At 30.9% G+C, this 19,264-nt stretch overlaps 2 protein-coding genes across 2 annotated transcripts; one reads left to right on the top strand and one right to left on the bottom strand.

Annotated features, from left to right (window-relative positions):
* Positions 1-523: 523 nt before the first annotated feature.
* Positions 524-9,526, top strand: LOC137818821 (pleiotropic drug resistance protein 1-like). Its single transcript, XM_068622438.1, has 22 exons — positions 524-1,363; positions 1,587-1,707; positions 1,800-1,973; positions 2,065-2,224; positions 2,337-2,413; positions 2,838-2,891; positions 3,006-3,398; positions 3,866-4,147; positions 4,346-4,662; positions 4,764-4,924; positions 5,260-5,363; positions 5,449-5,605; positions 5,686-5,772; positions 5,852-5,976; positions 6,067-6,399; positions 6,747-7,037; positions 7,130-7,213; positions 7,464-7,597; positions 7,718-7,945; positions 8,155-8,326; positions 8,406-8,660; positions 9,047-9,526. Exons 1-22 carry the CDS (start codon positions 1,032-1,034, stop codon positions 9,305-9,307), a joined length of 4,302 nt encoding a protein of 1,433 aa, XP_068478539.1. The 5' UTR covers positions 524-1,031; the 3' UTR covers positions 9,308-9,526.
* Positions 9,527-13,061: 3,535 nt separating this feature from the next.
* On the bottom strand, positions 13,062-15,788 carry LOC137819674 (probable 2-oxoglutarate-dependent dioxygenase AOP1). The gene is made up of 3 exons (XM_068623593.1): positions 15,316-15,788; positions 14,320-14,644; positions 13,062-13,699 (listed from the first exon to the last, which is right to left on the bottom strand). The coding sequence occupies exons 1-3, from the start codon at positions 15,690-15,692 to the stop codon at positions 13,439-13,441; spliced, it is 963 nt and encodes a 320-aa protein (XP_068479694.1). The 5' UTR covers positions 15,693-15,788; the 3' UTR covers positions 13,062-13,438.
* Between the last annotated feature and the right edge of the window lie 3,476 nt (positions 15,789-19,264).

Raw genomic sequence — 19,264 nt, 5'->3', positions numbered from 1 at the left:
TTAAATTGATCAACATCTTCCACGTAAATCTAATTATTTTTTTGACATTAGAATGTTAAAGTAAAAATGTTTTGATCAAACACTGTTTTGAAGTAACTATCTATAAACTCTCCCACCCATATCTCTTTTTCTATGATCTTTATACAATTAACTGCATCTTAAATAAAATCAAATGGTAGTTGACGAGTACACGAATCTATATATGTGTTAGGATCGTGCTAGAATGATCAGAAATCCAACAAATATTTTTTGAATTAGATACTTGATTTGAGTGTTGGTGTCCGATACATGTATCCAACACGGAACCTGCTGCATTTAAGAAGCGTGTCCGAATCTCAAGTTGTATTTAAAACTGTAATTAATACAGACAATTTCAGAGCAGATAAATTTATGATGAATCTACATATATGAAACTTCACTGTCACAGTGATTGGAAGACACAATCTGCAGGAGAAAGTGAAAAGTATTACCATGGTAAATGAGATGAGATGCATTTAATGAGACTCAACTTTCAACCTTCAACAACATCCATTCATCCAAAGCAAAATTCGGTTGTAGCACTAATACCGGCCATTAACACGTAGAAGAAGAAGTACTATCATTGTCAGTAACCAAAATAGCATGCATGCATTAATGCAACGGCTTGACTCTAGGGGTTTCTCACAGGACATACACCTTCCACCTGCTATGTTTATCAAACTAGTTTTGACTTTTTCCTACTTCAATGTGAGAACACAATTGGGCAAAGAGAATTCTAAGTTGAGAACAAAACTTCTGCATAAGAAAGAATAAACAGTTATCTGTGTATATAACCACACACTTTCCATTTTCGTTGTTAGGAAAACTGAGAACACATCAGAGAAAACTAATGTTCTTTTTTCATATTTACTTTAGCAGTTGCTCTTGCTGCTGTACATTTGAACTAGCTATAAAAAGCACTGTTCTTTAGTGTTCATCTCGCATCATAGAAGTTTGTGAGTGCATGTGTGAAGTTGCAAAGGTTGTGGTGTTGTAGTTTCCTTGAAGAGGGGATGGAGGGGAGTGATATATACAGAGCAAGGAATAGTTTACGTGCGAGCAGTTCTACTGCATGGAGAAGGAGCATAATGGAGGGTTTTTCGAGGTCATCTCAGCATGAAGAGGGAGCTGATGAAGAAGCTCTGAAATGGGCTGCACTTGAGAAACTCCCCACTTACAACCGTTTGAAGAAAGGGCTGTTGACCACTTCACGTGGTGTCGCCAGTGAGATTGACATAACTGAACTTGGATTTCGAGAAAGACAGAAACTTTTGGACAGGTTGATCAATGTTGCTGAAGAGGATAATGAGAAGTTTCTGTTGAAGCTCAAGGAACGGATTGATAGGTAAAGATTTATGCTTGTCTTTTACAATTTTTGGTTTTCTTTTTGAAGTGTTATTATTTATAAGAGAAATGATATATTGACAATTTAACCTTTGTCTAAAATTTCAACTTTTTATATAAAAAGACGAGAATACGTTGTATATTGGAGTTGTCAATGTATCATGATAATCTGTGATATGGTTTCTGTTGTGTTTTTATTTTGTTTCTGAAATGTGCTTTTTCAGAGTTGGGATTGATATTCCAACGATCGAAGTTCGATATGAGCACTTACATGTTGATGCAGAGGCTTATGTGGGAAGCAGAGCTTTGCCTACTTTTGTGAACTTTGTGACTAATATGGTGGAGGTACATTTGGAAGATTCTAGCCTCTGACTTTTGTGTTTCTTTGTTTGAGTTTGCTTCACTCTCTTACAATTTTTCTCTCTCTGCTTGTTTAGAGTGTCTTTACTTCTCTCCATATTCTCTCAGGCAAAAAGAAACATGTTACTATCCTTAAAGACGTGAGTGGAATAATCAAACCTCGCAGGATGGCACTGCTTTTGGGTCCTCCAAGTTCAGGAAAAACCACACTCCTTTTAGCCCTGTCAGGAAAACTTGATCCAAATCTTAAGGTGAAAAACAATTTTTGTGTTGTTTCCACTTTTGTGTATTAGAAGGTGGTAGTTTTTGGTTTAATTTAGATGGCTTTGTTGTGTCCTCTAGGCATCTGGGAGAGTGACTTATAATGGGCATGGAATGGACGAGTTTGTTCCTCAGAGAACAGCTGCATATATTAGCCAGAATGATGTTCATATTGGAGAAATGACAGTGAGGGAAACCTTGGCATTCTCAGCAAGGTGCCAAGGAGTTGGAACACGTTATGGTTAGCCATTTGCCTTTTCTTTTTAATCAAACCATGCCTACTTTCACCCTACCGATTTATTCGTGTTTAATGTGTGGCTTCTCTTCACTATTTGTTATTTGTTATGATCAAGACTTGCTATCTGAGTTGGCCAGAAGAGAAAAAGAAGCAAAGATCAAGCCTGACCCGGATATTGATGTCTACATGAAGGTAAAAAAGATGTTATCGATTAAAGATTAGAACATTTTATAGTATATAAATAGGTGCAAACCTCACCTTATAATCCAGTTTTATGAGGTTGAGTTAAACTTAAAGTCCACTTTCTTAATATGGTATACATTTTCGAGCCTATCCTAGCGATTGTTTGTTGGGCTTATCAGGCCACCTGCTATTGGACCATTCATAATATGTTGTCTCGCGCATGAGCTGTCACTCTCGACTAGAGATTAAGACATTTCATACTATATAAGTGAATGCAAACCTCACTTTATAGGTTTTATGAGGTTGAATTATGCTTAAAGTCTACTTCTTCTTAATAGAAGATAAAATGATCAGTTCATGTTGCATTAATTTAAGCTAGCTCTGTAGCCATGGACATAATATCTCTGCATCTGATTGTCTTGTGATATACCAGGCAGCTGCAACCGGAGGCCAGGAGGCAAGTCTGGTAACAGATTATGTTCTGAAGGTAACATGCTTCAAAGAATAGTATAAATATATGCTTATGGTGCCTTCAAATATGACAAATTTTAATCTAAATTAGAAATGAACCGACAAATTGTTTACTTTTGATACTATGTAGATTTTGGGGTTGGATATATGTGCTGATACAATGATGGGGGATGAAATGTTGCGCGGTATATCTGGAGGACAGAGGAAACGGGTTACTACAGGGGAGATGTTGGTTGGACCAGCAAATGCTCTGTTCATGGATGAAATATCCACTGGTTTAGACAGTTCCACAACTTTTCAAATTGTGAAGTCTCTCAGGCAATATGTTCACATTCTTGATGGAACTGCAGTTATCTCTTTACTCCAGCCAGCACCAGAGACTTATGAACTTTTTGATGACATTATTCTTATATCTGATGGTCAAATTGTCTACCAAGGACCCCGTGAACATGTTCTTCAATTTTTTGAATCTGTTGGTTTCCAGTGTCCTGAGAGGAAAGGTGTTGCTGACTTTCTACAAGAAGTAAGTCAAAGTTTTTCTTTTGCATCTCTCGTTTGAAGTTTTTGCTGAAAGCGATGTAAAATCAAAAGTTTACAGTAATAAACAATAACGCACATTATCATAGTAAGAATCTTACAAACTAGAGATAAACACAACACTTACTTTGATTCATGAGATTTTCTATGTGAACTATTTCTTTAATCTCCTTTTCTCAATCTATCTCTTGACAATTCTATTATTGTCACACCCTTTATTGATGACCAACAATGAGACAATCTTATTTGCAGATTCCTATTCTTTTCTAATTTTCATTGGATAAGGTTTTATTAAGTATGATAAGATATATAACTTTTTGCATTAATCTTTTATTTTATTGAATCATATTGAAAATCCAAAGCACAACATCTATTTCATATGAATCACATTATAAAATGAATTTACATAATTTTCTAACAAGCCATGCACATAAATCTGATGTCTTGTCACAGGTAACTTCAAGAAAGGATCAAGAGCAGTATTGGATGCACAGAGATGAACCATACAGGTTTGTAACTGTTACTGAATTTGCTGAGGCATTTCAGTCATTCCATGTTGGGAGGAGAATTGGAGAACAGCTTGCAACTCCATTTGACAAGTCCAAGAACCACCCAGCTGCCTTAACCACTGAAAGGTATGGCGTGAACAAGAAGGAATTGTTGAAGGCTAACATCTCAAGAGAGTATTTGCTCATGAAAAGGAATTCCTTTGTTTACTTTTTCAAGCTGTTCCAGGTGAGTTCTAGTCACTTTTTCTAAAACCATATTTTTCTGTTTACATCAAAAACAACTTTCAATGCACATTTTTTTCTTCTGTTTCACCTTTGAATGGCTACTGATAAATGCTTTTGAATTATAATCGTTCAATGCTGATATATTTGAAATTATAGTGATTTTGCTTACTTTTGATTTTTCTGTCTGTGCTTTGCATAGCTTACGACCTTGGCAATATTGACCATGACAATGTTTCTGCGAACTGAGATGCATCGGGATAACATGGGTGATGGAGGCGTTTATACTGGTGCTCTATTTTTCGCAGTAGTGATTCTTATGTTTAATGGGTTGGCTGAGATTTCAATGACCATTGTAAAGCTTCCTATTTTCTACAAGCAACGAGACCTTCTATTTTATCCTTCATGGGCATATGCCATTCCCTCATGGATCCTCAAGATCCCTATTACATTTTTAGAAGCTGCTGTTTGGGTATTTCTCACCTACTACGTTATAGGATTTGATCCAAATGTTGGGAGGTAAACGTGTTCCCTTCATCTATTTCGATTGAATGAACACCATTTATGCTTTATTTGCTTGTAGTCTTTACTTTTGGTTTGAACTCTCATTCTTTATGTAGGTTTTTAAAGCAGTACCTTGTGCTACTACTGATAAACCAAATGTCTTCTGGTTTGTTCCGAGCTATTGCAGCACTTGGTAGGAACATGATTGTGGCTAACACATTTGGGTCCTTTGCACTTCTCATTCTTTTTGCATTGGGTGGCTTCGTTCTGTCAAAAAGTAAGTTCAATTAATAGTGCCACGAAGTTGTTTCTATCATCTCATAATGGTAGTTGATATGCACAGACACTTAGACACTTATGCGATACTGACAAGAACACTGAGATATGTATAATCTCTAAAATTGTATTTCTTTGTTTTAAAATTATGTTAAAATTGTATTAGAATTGTCAGAAATTAAACAAATATTTTTTGATTTGGACACTTTAGAAATACGTGTCCTACGAGTGTCGGTGTCTGATACGTGTGTCCAACACGGACACGATATTAAAGAGATGTGTCTGAGCCTCATAGGTTGATACTAATGCTTCTTTGTTTAACTGGAAATGAAATAGATGATATCAAGAAGTGGTGGATTTGGGGTTACTGGATCTCACCTTTAATGTATGGACAGAATGCAATAGTGGTGAATGAATTCCTTGGAAATAGTTGGAACCACGTAATTTCTTTAACCAGCAACTACAGAGATTACTTACTTTATGTTAAAAAAGTATGAGCCTAATATGTTTGTTTTGCAATTACAGTTCACCCCAAATTCAAATAAGACTTTGGGAATTCAAATTTTGGAGTCTCGTGGGTTCTTCACACATGCATATTGGTACTGGATAGGAATTGGGGCATTGATTGGATTTATCTTCCTCTTCAACATTATGTACACCTTGGCTCTCTCTTACCTAAATCGTGAGTAGTTTCACATTTGTTTCTTCAAGATTCTTGTAGCAAAGCAAAGCTTGATCAACACGTATACATTGTTTTTGCAGCATTTGATAAGCCACAGGCAACAATAACTGAATCAGAAGGTGGCATGGCTAATGGGAGAGCTCGAGAAGAAGAATTAACATGCTTAGGTGATATATCTTATTTATATCTACTATTTTGAATTTCAGTGTATGTGCTTAAGTGAACAGTTTTTTCACTGTCATGCAGAAAGTTGTGGAAGTGCTAATTCTGTTGTGAGTTGTAGCCGCAGAAAGAATAGAGGAATGGTTCTTCCTTTTGAACCATATTCCATCACATTTGATCAAATAGTGTACTCTGTTGATATGCCACAAGTAAGTCACTTGAAAGTTATAACTAACATTTGGGTTTCTAATAGTGATTTTAGTTAAATTTACCTAAAACATGATCCTTGGGATTGGCAGGAAATGAAGGAGCAAGGTGTGAGGGAGGAGAAATTGGTGCTTTTGAAAGGTGTGAGTGGTGCATTTTGTCCTGGTGTTCTCACAGCTTTGATGGGTGTAAGTGGTGCTGGTAAAACTACATTGATGGATGTTTTAGCTGGAAGAAAAACTGGTGGGTATATTGAGGGAAACATAAAAGTTTCTGGTTATCCCAAAAGGCAAGAAACATTTGCTCGTATTTCTGGTTATTGTGAGCAGAATGATATCCACTCTCCTCATGTTACCGTCTATGAGTCCTTGGTATACTCTGCATGGCTTCGTTTGACAGCAGAAGTTGAATCCAAGACTAGAAAGGTTAGCTACAACTCAAGAGTCAAAACACAACTCCTTATGGTTTTTTCCTTTTTCTTAAACTAATATCGTCCAAAGCAATGGACAAAGTTAATGTGTTGTACTCTAATTGTTGGAGATGCTACGTCCACTAGAGATTAGAGTCTTTCACAGTATATAAGTGAATGCAAACCTTACCTCATAAGTCGGTTTTAAGTCGGTTTTATGAGGTTGAATTAGATTTAAAGTACACTTCATAATACTAATAAAAAGAATGTACTAATAAAAAGAATTGGCATTTTGATCTGAAGTGACTAATCAATAGGCAAACAAATAATTGTTGTCACTTACGGATTTGAACGTGGTTTTAGATGTTCGTAGAGGAAGTCATGGAACTTGTGGAGTTGAACCCACTGAGGAACTCACTGGTTGGGTTGCCTGGTGTGAGTGGTCTCTCAACAGAACAACGCAAGAGGCTAACAATAGCAGTTGAATTAGTGGCTAATCCGTCCATAATTTTCATGGATGAGCCTACTTCTGGGTTAGATGCTAGAGCTGCAGCAATTGTTATGAGAACAGTCAGGAACACAGTTGACACAGGAAGAACAGTTGTTTGCACCATCCATCAGCCAAGCATAGACATATTTGAAGCTTTTGATGAGGTGAGAAATGGTATGATAAGATATTTCAAGAAGTGTTTCATAGTTCTTCTCTATTAGGCTTTGTGTTTAACATATGCTACATGTTACTTTAGTTATTCCTAATGAAGCGTGGAGGACAAGAAATATATGTTGGGCCATTGGGACGCCAATCTAGCCAATTGATCAAATATTTTGAGGTTGGTGACTCTTCAATTCAACATTATTTAAAGAAAAATGATACATTGACAACCTTGTTCCAGTATACAATCCTCTTTCTTTGTCTAAAATTTCAATTTTTGTATGAAATAACAAAAATATTCTTTTTTATATCATCAATCAGAGGTTGTATAGTAGAGCAGGTTGTCGATATATCATCCCTCTTATTTAAAGTAGATACCTATACTTTTGCTAGTATTTACTTCTTTTTCATTCTTTTGTATTGGCCAGAGCATTGAAGGGGTTAGTAAAATCAAAGATGGCTACAACCCAGCAACATGGATGTTGGAAGTCACAACTCCAGCACAAGAACTTACTTTAGGTGTTGATTTTCATGAAATATACAGAAATTCTGAGCTCTATAGGTAAGCTAATATGTATAGTAGGAACTTCTATTAACTATACTTACACATACACACATGTATGTGTATGGATTCATATTGGACAAAGGCTTAGACTATTATACACTAATGACTATTCTTCAGGAGAAACAAGCAACTTATAGCAGAACTTGGCAACCCTGGTCATGGATCAAAAGATATTGAGTTTCCTACTCAATACGCTCAGTCACTTTTGGTTCAATGTATAGCTTGCTTATGGAAACAACATTGGTCATATTGGCGAAATCCACCATATACTGCTGTCAGATTTCTTTCAACTACTGTTACAGCTCTGATGTTTGGAACTATGTTTTGGGACCTTGGAGGCAAATAGTAAGTCAAATTTCTGTAACTTGAAAATAGTAAGGCAAATAGTAATACATTTTTCATGTGATACAGATGATTGTTGTTACTTGAGATTTTAGTCTGAGATGTCATAGTGATGTCTAACATGAAAACTTTTCTAAAAAGATAAATAATCTATCAAATTTAGCTAATTTTGCTTTTGTATTCAAGTTTTGATTCCTTTCATTGGCTTGCAGCTCTAGAAGACAGGACCTATTCAATGCCCTGGGTTCAATGTATAATGCTGTTCTCTTTGTTGGTGTCCAAAATTCTTCCTCTGTACAACCTGTAGTAGCCATTGGAAGAACTGTTTTTTACAGAGAAAGAGCTGCGGGAATGTATTCTGCATTTCCTTATGCACTTGCACAAGTAATGAGATCACTTTTTTTCATAAAGGAAGTATAATTTACACACCCATTTTAACACAAATCACTCCTTTTTGTCACAGGTTTTAATAGAGCTACCTTATATTTTTGTGCAAGCTTCAACATATTCTGTCATAGTGTATTCCATGATGGGATTTGAATGGACTTTAGAGAAGTTTTTTTGGTACTTGTTTTTCATGTACTTCACATTGTGCTACTTCACCTTCTATGGCATGATGACTGTGGCAGTCACACCAAATCACCATGTTGCTTCTGTTGTGGCTTCTGCATTTTATGGAATCTGGAACCTGTTTTCAGGATTTGTCATTGCACGACCTGTAAGTATTGCCAAACTTTGAATCTATCTAACATAGACACATGTAATATAGACACTGACACGGACACTCGGACACTGATACGACACACGGATATGGACACGGAAATACATATAATCTCTAAAATGTAGAGCACGGGAACAAGGATCTATATATTATATAATTATGAATTTATGTGTACAAGTATGTTTCAGTTATTTTTTGAACTTTATACTTTACGGATACGTGTTTTACGCGAGTGTCGTACAAGTGTCGGTGTCTAATAGTGTGTCTGACACGAATACACCATTTAAAAAGGCATGTCCGAGCTTCATAACTTTGAATACATAATATGTATGAAGGAATTCAAGATTTATGATGTCTCACTTTTGTTAACTTTTTTGTAACAGAGCATTCCTGTGTGGTGGAGGTGGTATTACTGGGCATGTCCTGTGGCATGGACCATATATGGGTTGGTTGCCTCACAGTTTGGAGATATAACCAATGTGATGAAATTAGAAAATGTTTCAGTGCAAGAGTTCTTAAGAAGTTATTTTGGTTTCAGACATGACTTCATAGGAGTTTCTGCAATCATGGTTTCTGGTTTTGCAGGGTTGTTTGCTATTATTTTTGCTGTCTCAATCAAGGCCTTCAACTTCCAAAAGCGATAGATTAGGCTCCTTTTTTTTGTCAACACGAGTGATAGAATTTTTTTGGTAGATTACTGTAATGAATTATATATTGTTTGTTTTTCTATTCATAGTAAATATATTTTAGAAAAGTAAGAGATGTATTTTTAGAGTTTCAAAATATTTTATTTATGGACTAGAGCGTGTATACATGTAGAGAAAAAAAGTAAAAAAAAAAGGTATTTAAATTTTTTCATGAGACCCTCCTTCATTCAACTTGATTTTTTTTTTAGGATATTTTTTTTATTAACTACATTTCTTTTTTTTTGGTTGCAACATTGAATCTTGACTATGGATATAGATAAGAAATGACATGATAGGTTATTGTTAGGGTTATACTTCATTGAATCTCATTCTTATGTATATAATTACTCAAATTCTTTCCAATTTAATGTTAAAGTCACCTTAGAAATATAATCAAACCTTAATTCCTTAGTAAAATGAGCCTAATCTTCATATTAAGCGATAATTCCTTGAACACTTAATAAGCAAACTTTCTTTCACAACAAGAATTTAAGACAACTATTGAGTCAAGTTCCATTCCTAAATATAATCTTCATTAGGTATTTTGATTCTGTTCAAGATTACAAAAAATATTTGTCAATATCGAATAAATCAAATATCAAGCTACGATGATCAAATCATAAGAATCATTACTAACATTGAATGAAAAGACATATAAATATAAACAATACTAATTACATAAGAGTTTAGTTGGTTACATCTAACGCTAAACCCTAACAAGAACTTGAAAGTTTTTAAAATCGCATTTTTCTTTTAGAAACTTCAATAATTTTTTTTAAAGAAATGCGAAGAAATAAACACACAACTAAAAATAGCTTCATACAATTCATTGAACCATGTTAATGATAAAAAAAAAATAGAAAAATATATGATAACATAACAAACACTTTTGAAGATTATAAATAACTTGGGAAATATTCCAAACTTTCCCAATTACTTCAATAGAGTTCTCCTTATATATTGCTAGTTCCTTTGTTCTTCATATTCTAGTTTTTCTTTTAAATAAAAATATTTATATCTTTCAATTCCAAAACAAAAATTTATCCTTAGTTTCTTTCCAAAAATTAGTGCAAATTAGATTCGGTTAACGAATTCCCTTTAAATAAAATTTCTTGATGTAGACCCAATCATAGCGAAATAGTTTCAATTATCAAAATTTAAAAAGTGTTGGCTTTCTCTTTTTCCTTTCTTCGTTCCTTCCAAGTTTCTTTGCAACTTTTTATCCTCTATCATTAACAAAAATACTTGGGATCAAACCTATTTTTTCTACTTTTATTTACAAACTAACAATTTGAGGAATGGAAAAAGTTTAAAAGTTTAAGAAAAATAAATAATTTGTTATAGAAAATGGAATGATTTAACGAGTTAGGAAATTAATATTTCCAAAGTATTAGTTGTACTTATTTCTCTACAACTTTTTATTAACGGTGAGATTATATATATATATTAGGGGATGACCATTTTTCTTGCTTCATAAACAATGCACAAATATGGTATATGTATTTAATTATACCTCTTACCTTTGTAGTTTGTGAAAAACTATCTTTTCTTTCCTCATTAGCCTTCTAGTGCATTTAATTACTAAAATAATGCTTGATAAATCTATTACACATTTTTTACTTCAAATTTTTAATTTTTAAGATAGTGTGTAATGATGATTTAAAAATTATTTTTTATAACAATTAACCCTACAAGAAAATCATGGAATAGAAACTAATTTTTAGAGACCAAAATAATTAGTTACAATAGTAAATATATTAGAGACCATTTTAGAAACTAAATAAAAAATTGGTTTCTAAATTAGTTTCTATTATTGTTAAATAGTTTTTAAATTGATATCTAATTATCAACCAAGGTTTTAACTACCAATTGTTTAGTTTCTAAAACATTGGTTGCTAATTAGATATCAATTTAGAAACTATTTACGAATAATAGAAACTAATTTAGAAACCAATTTTTTTTAAGTTTCTAGAATGATCTCTAATTTAGTTACTATTGCAACTAATTATTTTAGTCTCTAAAAATTAGTTTCTATTTCTTGATTTCTTGTAGCGTAAAACATACTTTTTATCTTTGCATAGAGAAATCTAGGGTTGTTGGAGCACCATATCCATTTCCAAAACATTAATGAAAGAAAATATCGAATCTATTAAAAACACTATCAAACTCTTACTATGATAAACTATAAATGACTCTCATACCATATTAAGAAATAATAAACCTAATTCAATATTATAAAATAGTTTAAAAAATAAAATTTACATTCATTTATAGTATAAAATTTCATAATTTCTAAGATTGTAAACTTTTATCTTCTTATTCTCTGCCTCTTCCAGAAATAGATGGATAACAATAACTTTCACTGTTTGCTTTTTTTCCCTCTTACAGATATGTGATGTTGTTTTCCAGGTTCTATATCAGATTTTGTGTTTCTTATTCCTTTTCTGGATAAAAAATTTGATTTTTTTTCCTTATATATGTTTTGTTCAAACAATCATAATCTTCTAGTTTTTCTATAAGATTCTATATTTCTTAATCGAAAAAGTTGAGATTTGACTTGTATACTTCAAAATGTGTTTTTGTCTTCACAATCATATTGTTCGGTTCTTAATACACTATTATACGATTTTTTAAGTAATTATTGTTATAAAATAAGTAATTTTTAATTATAATAATTAGTGATTAAATAATAATATGTTTTTTTTTACTATTATTAGTATATTATAATTAAATGTTTTTTAGTAGATGAAAATTATAATTACTGAGTTGTAATTTAGTGAATTCGAAATATTTACTATTTTCTGAACATAGTCGGAATTATATTTTATAAGAAATTACGTTTTACATAACTTATATGTGGTATGTTAAGAAATTCAGTATAGAGATAATTTATGTTTAATGACCATAAAATGAGTATCAGGATAATAGAGATATTATTTGTGAATCCTGCAAGTGTGATATTATAAATATCCTCAAATTGGAAGGTAATTTTTTTCTATTTAAACTAGTTGTTTAAGCTTCTCTTATATATAAAAAATTTCATATTCATAGTTAATCTATAAGATTGTTGGGAAAATTCTCCTAATAAAAAAAATCGTGCATTGTTTAGAAACTAACAATTTTGAATATTTTCTAAAATGAATTGTAGAAATAAAGATACCAATAAAGATACTTTTTCTGTTGTAAATCCAACTATTCATGCAATCTTACTAAAAAAAAATCATGAAATAGAAAACAATTTGTAAGAAACCAAAATAATTAGTTACAATAGTAATTAAATTAGAGACATCTTAGAAACTAAAAAAAAATTTGGTTTCTAAATTAGTTTCTATTATTTTCTATTGTTGCTAAATAGTTTCTAAATAATTGGTAGTTAAAACCTTAGTTGCTAATTAGATACCAATTTAGAAATTATTTAACAATAATAGAAAATAATAGAAACTAATTTAGAAACCAATTTTTTTTAGTTTCTAAAATGGTCTCTATCTTAATTCCTATTGTAACTAATTATTTTGGTTTCTAAAAATGGGTTTCTATTTCATGATTTTCTTGTAGTGTTTATTTAAAAATAAATTAGAAATAAAAATTAACATTTCATTGAATTTGAGCACAATTAAATTTGAAATTTCTTTTAAAGATTTACTTTTACATGAAGTGAAAAGTGATAAATCAGATGAAGATATCAGAGATAAGATAAAAACAATAAGAACAATTGAAAGAGAGGATCAGAGTTTTTCACATAATGTTTGTGGGAAATGTACACAACATTTATTTAATTAATAAGGTCACAATTTTATATGCACCAAACATAAGGGTTCAACCCTTACATAAGCGCTTACGTAATAACTTCAAAAGCTATATATATAATTTATTCATCTTATTTTCATAACTGATATATAATCTAAAATTAATTCAACAATAATGTCCATTGAGATTCATGAATTGTGATGACAGAAAAAATAAACTGAGAAATAGGATTAATGAACTAAAAAATAAAATAAAAAACAGCATGCAAATACAAAGAACCAAGTGAGAAAGCCACCTTTTGTGATGAAGGTGCATGAACACAAGACAATTGTCATGTGATTTTCAGTTCTGATCAGCAGAGTCTATGCCGCAGAATGCTTTGATTCGAGAGTGAGATTGAAGGGCCTTTTTTGTTGCACAGAAACTTAGGTATTCATAATGATCAAATGGCTTGTAACACCTTGGATGTTCTTCATCAACAAGCTCTTCTTGTGTTTCAACCATCTTCCCACCTAGTGAAAACAGTCCCATCGAATACCTTTCTTTCTTTCCACTTATGATCACTCGGTGTTCACAACAGTGTATCCTATCGTTACTCCAAACCTGATAATAGTTCAAGAACAACACCAAGTTTCTGTCAAATTTATATGAATCATTCATTACATTTTCATATTCATGGATGGAAAAAGAAGAAAATTCTTTTCATTTGTTTTTTTTTCGTCGTTTCGCTTGGTTAGTGTGGAGTCTCTGTTATGCGTGGCTAGGGTTGAAGTCGGGTGACTCTGAAAACCCTCACTCTCATTTCTTGTCGTTTAATTAGTGCAATGTTTTTAATTCTGTTAATTTGGTCTTGGAGAATATCTGGATTGTGGTAGTTAGTGAGATCTAGTGTGTTGGAAACAATGTCATTTTTAAAAGTGGAGTGACGAATCATTTAAAGACTTTCTCTTTGACTCAATTGAAGGTTTGGTATTGGATTTCCTCTAAAATTTCATATGCTTGCTTTTCTTATTCAAATTGGTGTCTTGAACTTATGATTTGTCTAAACTCGACTTAGTTTTGATTTTAGTTTGTTGGTGGTTGATTTTGGGGTTTCTTGTTTCAGAGTAATTTGGTCAGTAGTTTGTTGGCCGACTGTTTTTGGTAAGTTGTATAAGGATTGGATCATCCCTAAATTGAACCATATTTATAAATAAATAAAAAGTTGTGAAAAATGTAACAACCTTAAATGCATCGCCTGCGAGGATGAGAAACATGAAGGGTGAAGGATCAATATCAATCCAGTCTCCATTTTTGAATTTGACTTGCAGACCATTTACATTATTCTGATGCAAAATGGTGAAGAAGGATGTGTCAGTGTGAGCATGCAATCCCAAATCATTTTCATCTTTCTGTGGAAGTCTGTACTTGAAGCTCCGAAGCATGTAGTTGGTTGATTCCAGAAGGGAATCACAGTGTCTTTGCTCCACTCCATACCCATCAAACACCATTCTTTTCGTCATATGATCCAATTCTACAAGCAGCTTTGCATACATACTCATACTCTCACTGTTCACACCATGAAAAATTAGAGACAATAGCATCACTAGGAAAAAATTTTATACACTACTACAAGAAAATCATTAAATAGAAACTAATTTTAAATATCAAAGATAATTAGTTCTTATATTGATTAAATTATATACTATTTTAGAAACTAATCAAATTATTGGTTTCTAAATTAGTTTCTATTATTGATAAATAATTTTTAAATTGATATATAATTAACTACCAATTATTTAGATTTTAAATTTGGTAGCAAAAACATGGATAACTAAATTCATTACAAGAAATATTGATGTTAGTTTCCAAAAAACCTACACAAAAACTAAAAGGGACACTAAACTCACTCTAATTATCATTTAGGGTCTCCCTTTTAGTCTTTATGTGAATTTTTTGGAGAGGTTAACATCAATATTTTTTTTTAATTAGATACCAATTTAAAAACTATTTATCAATAATAGAAATTAATTTAGAAACCAATAATTTTGTTAGTTTCTAAAATAGTATCTAATTTTATCAATATACCAACTAATTATTTTTTATCTTTAAAACTGATTTCTATTGAATGATTTTTTTTTTTAATGATCAGACAACATCATTCACAAAGATATAGAAATAATGACTAGAAATGTAAATAAAAAATGAAGCAACATAACTAAATGAATCTGAAACAATACCAGAAATGATCATATCCAGCAGGCCACATTAGTTTGGTGAAGTTCTGAATTCCTTCCATGGTCAATGGATGATTGATCCCTAGGGATTCATAGAGAGGAACATGAGCATGTTGTCCATAGTAACCATGGTAGGGTTTGTCACTGATCTTCTGCATTTTTGTTTCCAATGGAAGATCAAATTGTTCTTCCATGAGAGTGAAAACTGAGTTGTAAAGTTCCATAGGAACTTCATCATACAAGGCATAGAAACAACCATGATCCTCAAGTGCATTTCGGATCACTTCACATGCTGAACCCCACTTTCTTGTACCTGGTTTCAACTCCTTATCAGTGAAGTCTACAACAGGAACCTCACAAACTGCTTCTGAATCCCTCATCTTACAATATTTCTAACCTTAATTTCCCCAACTAACTACAAATACTATATATAGATGTGTCTCTATGCAGTGTTAGGCCTTTGCTTTTTCTGATTTACTTAATAAAATCATCTTAGTTTTTATAAGAAGAAAAGGGTTTTTTATTTTTTACATTAGATAAAAACTCAGGTAACAGTGAGTTAGAGGTTTCCTTTTATATCTAGTTGCATAAAAGAGAGCGAATTTTTTTAATTTTGTTTAAATGATAACGTCAAAGATTTGCTGAATTTAAATTATAAGTGAAATAAGTCAAAAAAATAAATTAATAAAAGTATAAGGCATGTTTTTATAGGAATAAGTGAAAGAATACACTATGAAAATAAATAAATTGTATAATAAATATATTTATTAAATATTAAACTACTCTACTGAATTACTTTTTCACAACCTACGCTACAAGAAAATCATGAAATAAAAACTAATTTTAGAGACAAAAAATAATTAGTTACTATATAGTGACTAAATTAGAGATCATTTTAGAGACTAAAAAAATTTTGGTTTCTAAAGTAGGTTCTATTATTGTTAAATGGTTTCTAAATTAGTATCTAATTAGCTACACAAGTTTTTGCTACTAATAATTGGTAAAAATAATTGGTAGTTAAAACCTTGGTAGTTAATTAGATAACAATTTATAACCTATTTAATAATAATATAAACAAATTTAGAAACATTTTTTTTAGTTTCTAAAATGGTATGTAATTTAGTCACTATAACTAATTATTTTAGTTTTTTTTTTCATGATTTTCTTCTAGTGATAAAATTGTTTATCATTTTTTTATATTACTAAAAACATTTAATTTTAAGAAGCAAAAGCAGAAAAAATTAAGTTCCCCTTTCCCCTATTAAGAGGGAAATTTTTATAGGGTCCTAAAAAACTTTTTTTTTTCAAAAAAATTAATAAAAGAGTAACATTTTTTCATTTTTCATATTCCCCAAATAAAGGGTTAAGATCTCCCATTGACGTATCCATAAATTAATTATAACTCAAGATAAGGGTGAGCAATAATTCTGAAAAGCAAACACTTTTAAAATCCCATCACGTTTTATAATATTAATTTTCAACCAAATTGGATAGTATTAAAAAGAATTTATAAATGGAAAAATGATTTATAGGTGAAATGTATGAATCGTGAATCTCATAAGAAATGAAAAAGGAAGATAGTGATGGAAGCAAAAAAGTCAAATTTGCTTTGCGACATGCAATATAGACAAAACTGAAAACTCGAATATTAATGGGAAATTATAGTTCCCATGGTACAACCTACATCGATTAAAACAAACCACAAGGAAATAGGTATACGAATACGATGATGTTGTTAGAAAACAAGTGCATGGATTTTTTTATGATACCACACAACCAATCACAGGGAGAAAATTAAATATCCAAAGACGTAACATAATGCATTTGAGTTAATTAATTTGTAATTTGTCATTACATTTATATCACAGCTAAGCCTATTGGAAAGTCTTCGAGGCCTAGTGAATAGGGCACCGTGTTAAGTGAATGGCTCAAGAACAATAAACTAAAACTTAGGTTTGAACACCATTGTTCTGTGCATCAAACATTTTTGCATGTTCACCACAATGGATTGGTTTTCATCAAATCAGATTAATCCTTGAATTATAGAAGCACTTGGTTGGTGAATGTCTTTTTCCAAGTAAGGGTTTCTTAGTTCTTGATGTTGGAAATATCTTTTATTTTAAGTTATGTCTCACTTTGATTGCAATGAGTCCTTTAAGCAGATAATATATAATAACAGTATTAGAGATATATATAATATTTTATTCAAAATACATTTTGAGGATATGTTTTCAGTCAAACATATGTATTTTGTAGGTTGCTCATTTTTTTTTTTTCAAAATAGTTATTATTATTTAAATCATGATAAACTTATTTGTTGTTTTGGGTTTTTATCACTAAAAAAAATTATCATGAAATAGAAAACAATTTTTAGAAACCAAAATAATTAGTTCTAATAGTAACTAAATTAGAGACTATTTTAGAAACTAAATAAAAAATTGGTTTCTAAATTAATTTCTATTATTGTTAAATAGTTTCTAAATTAATATCTAATTAGCAACCAAGGTTTTAACTACCAATTATTTAATTTCTAAATTTGGTCACTAAAACCTTGGTTGCTAATTAGATACCAATTTAGAAACTATTTAACAATAATAGAAAAAAAAATATTTTCTAAAATGGTCTCTAATTTAGTTACTATTGCAACTAATTATTTTGATTTCTAAAAATTCGTTTTATTTTCTTTATTTTATTGTATTGTAGTGTATATTTAGTTGTTTTGGTTTAATTGAGTGTAATAATGATAGTTGAAATCATAATAATTTTGTTTATATAGGTGAGCAGTTGAGGTAAGTAGGAATTTTGTGATAACTATATAGGATTTATATATATATATATATATATATATTTTGATGATTTTTAGATTTTTTTAGAATTATGCATATACATACTGTTTACATGGAATAGGTTGAAATATTCTTAAAATGTCTCATATTTATTTTAAGTACCAATTATTTAGATTATAAATTTAGTAAAAAAAAATTTGGTAGTTAATTAGATACTAATTTAGAAACTATTTATCAACAATAAAAATTAATTTAGAAACTAATAATTTTTTTAAGTCTCTAATGAATTCATGGTAGCTAATTTTTTTTCTTCACTGTATTTGCTTATGCTACATTGAGTAATATAAATTTACTTAGATAGAGTTTGTGCTATTAGGTCATTTTTTTCTATGAAATATTTTGTTTGTTGAAGCTGAAAGAAAATGCTTAAGTTCCATTGCCAGCATTTGAATGTTTCCTTTATTTTATTTACTTTAGCTACATTAGGGGGAAAAGAACATGACTCCATTGAATTCTATAAGTCAAATCATGCCAAATTCCCAATCAACAACAGTGATTATGCACTCCATGTGTTTGCCTCAATAACAAACTCTAATTCTAAATTTTCTTATAACAATTTCAGGGGAGATCCAATTTATTTTTGGGCAAGTTGGCCAAAAATAAACCCACAATTCTTCTTCTTCTTCAGTTCTCTCTTTTTTTAATCCAAGTATGGAACATTAGAACTTAACACCATTAGGTGTTTCAATTGACTTTTTTGGTTCCCTTTCTTTGGACAGAGGATAGATTCAAAGGTGTATAGAGATTTTGTTTATCATTTGTTGAAGTGGAGAGGTTTCATATTAAAATTATGAACAACACACTCATTATTGACTATAAGAAAGAAAAAAATATATATTGTGCATTTGTATCTTTACTAGAATATAAATTTTTGAATTGCAACTACAGATTTATTCACTATTTATGGGCAACAAATTCAAAAGAAGTTATTCTTTATCTTCCACGATTGGATCGTTATTTGAAATATAGAAAGATAAGTTATTCATAATAACAACTTTGTCTTGAAGTTAATTTTTTTATCTTCTTTTTTTATTTGTGATCATAGTAAATTGAAGTGCATGTTATTAATCTTAATTCTATTGTTGCTTTGGACAGTGAGGTCAAAA

Source organism: Phaseolus vulgaris, chromosome 10 (assembly GCF_000499845.2).
Source record: "Phaseolus vulgaris cultivar G19833 chromosome 10, P. vulgaris v2.0, whole genome shotgun sequence".
In the NCBI taxonomy this organism is placed as follows: domain Eukaryota; kingdom Viridiplantae; phylum Streptophyta; class Magnoliopsida; order Fabales; family Fabaceae; genus Phaseolus; species Phaseolus vulgaris.
This window is presented reverse-complemented; position numbering and strand designations above follow the sequence as displayed.

Coding starts and splice junctions, on each gene's coding strand:
- LOC137818821 (XM_068622438.1), top strand. CDS start 1,032: ATGGAGGGGAGTGATATATACAGAGCAAGGAATAGTTTACGTGCGAGC. Junction 4,925..5,259: donor TGGCTTCGTTCTGTCAAAAA/GTAAGTTCAATT, acceptor GAAATGAAATAG/ATGATATCAAGAAGTGGTGG. Junction 7,946..8,154: donor TGGGACCTTGGAGGCAAATA/GTAAGTCAAATT, acceptor ATTGGCTTGCAG/CTCTAGAAGACAGGACCTAT.
- LOC137819674 (XM_068623593.1), bottom strand. CDS start 15,692: ATGAGGGATTCAGAAGCAGTTTGTGAGGTTCCTGTTGTAGACTTCACT. Junction 14,645..15,315: donor GCTGGATATGATCATTTCTG/GTATTGTTTCAG, acceptor TGGTGTGAACAG/TGAGAGTATGAGTATGTATG. Junction 13,700..14,319: donor TCGCAGGCGATGCATTTAAG/GTTGTTACATTT, acceptor AACTATTATCAG/GTTTGGAGTAACGATAGGAT.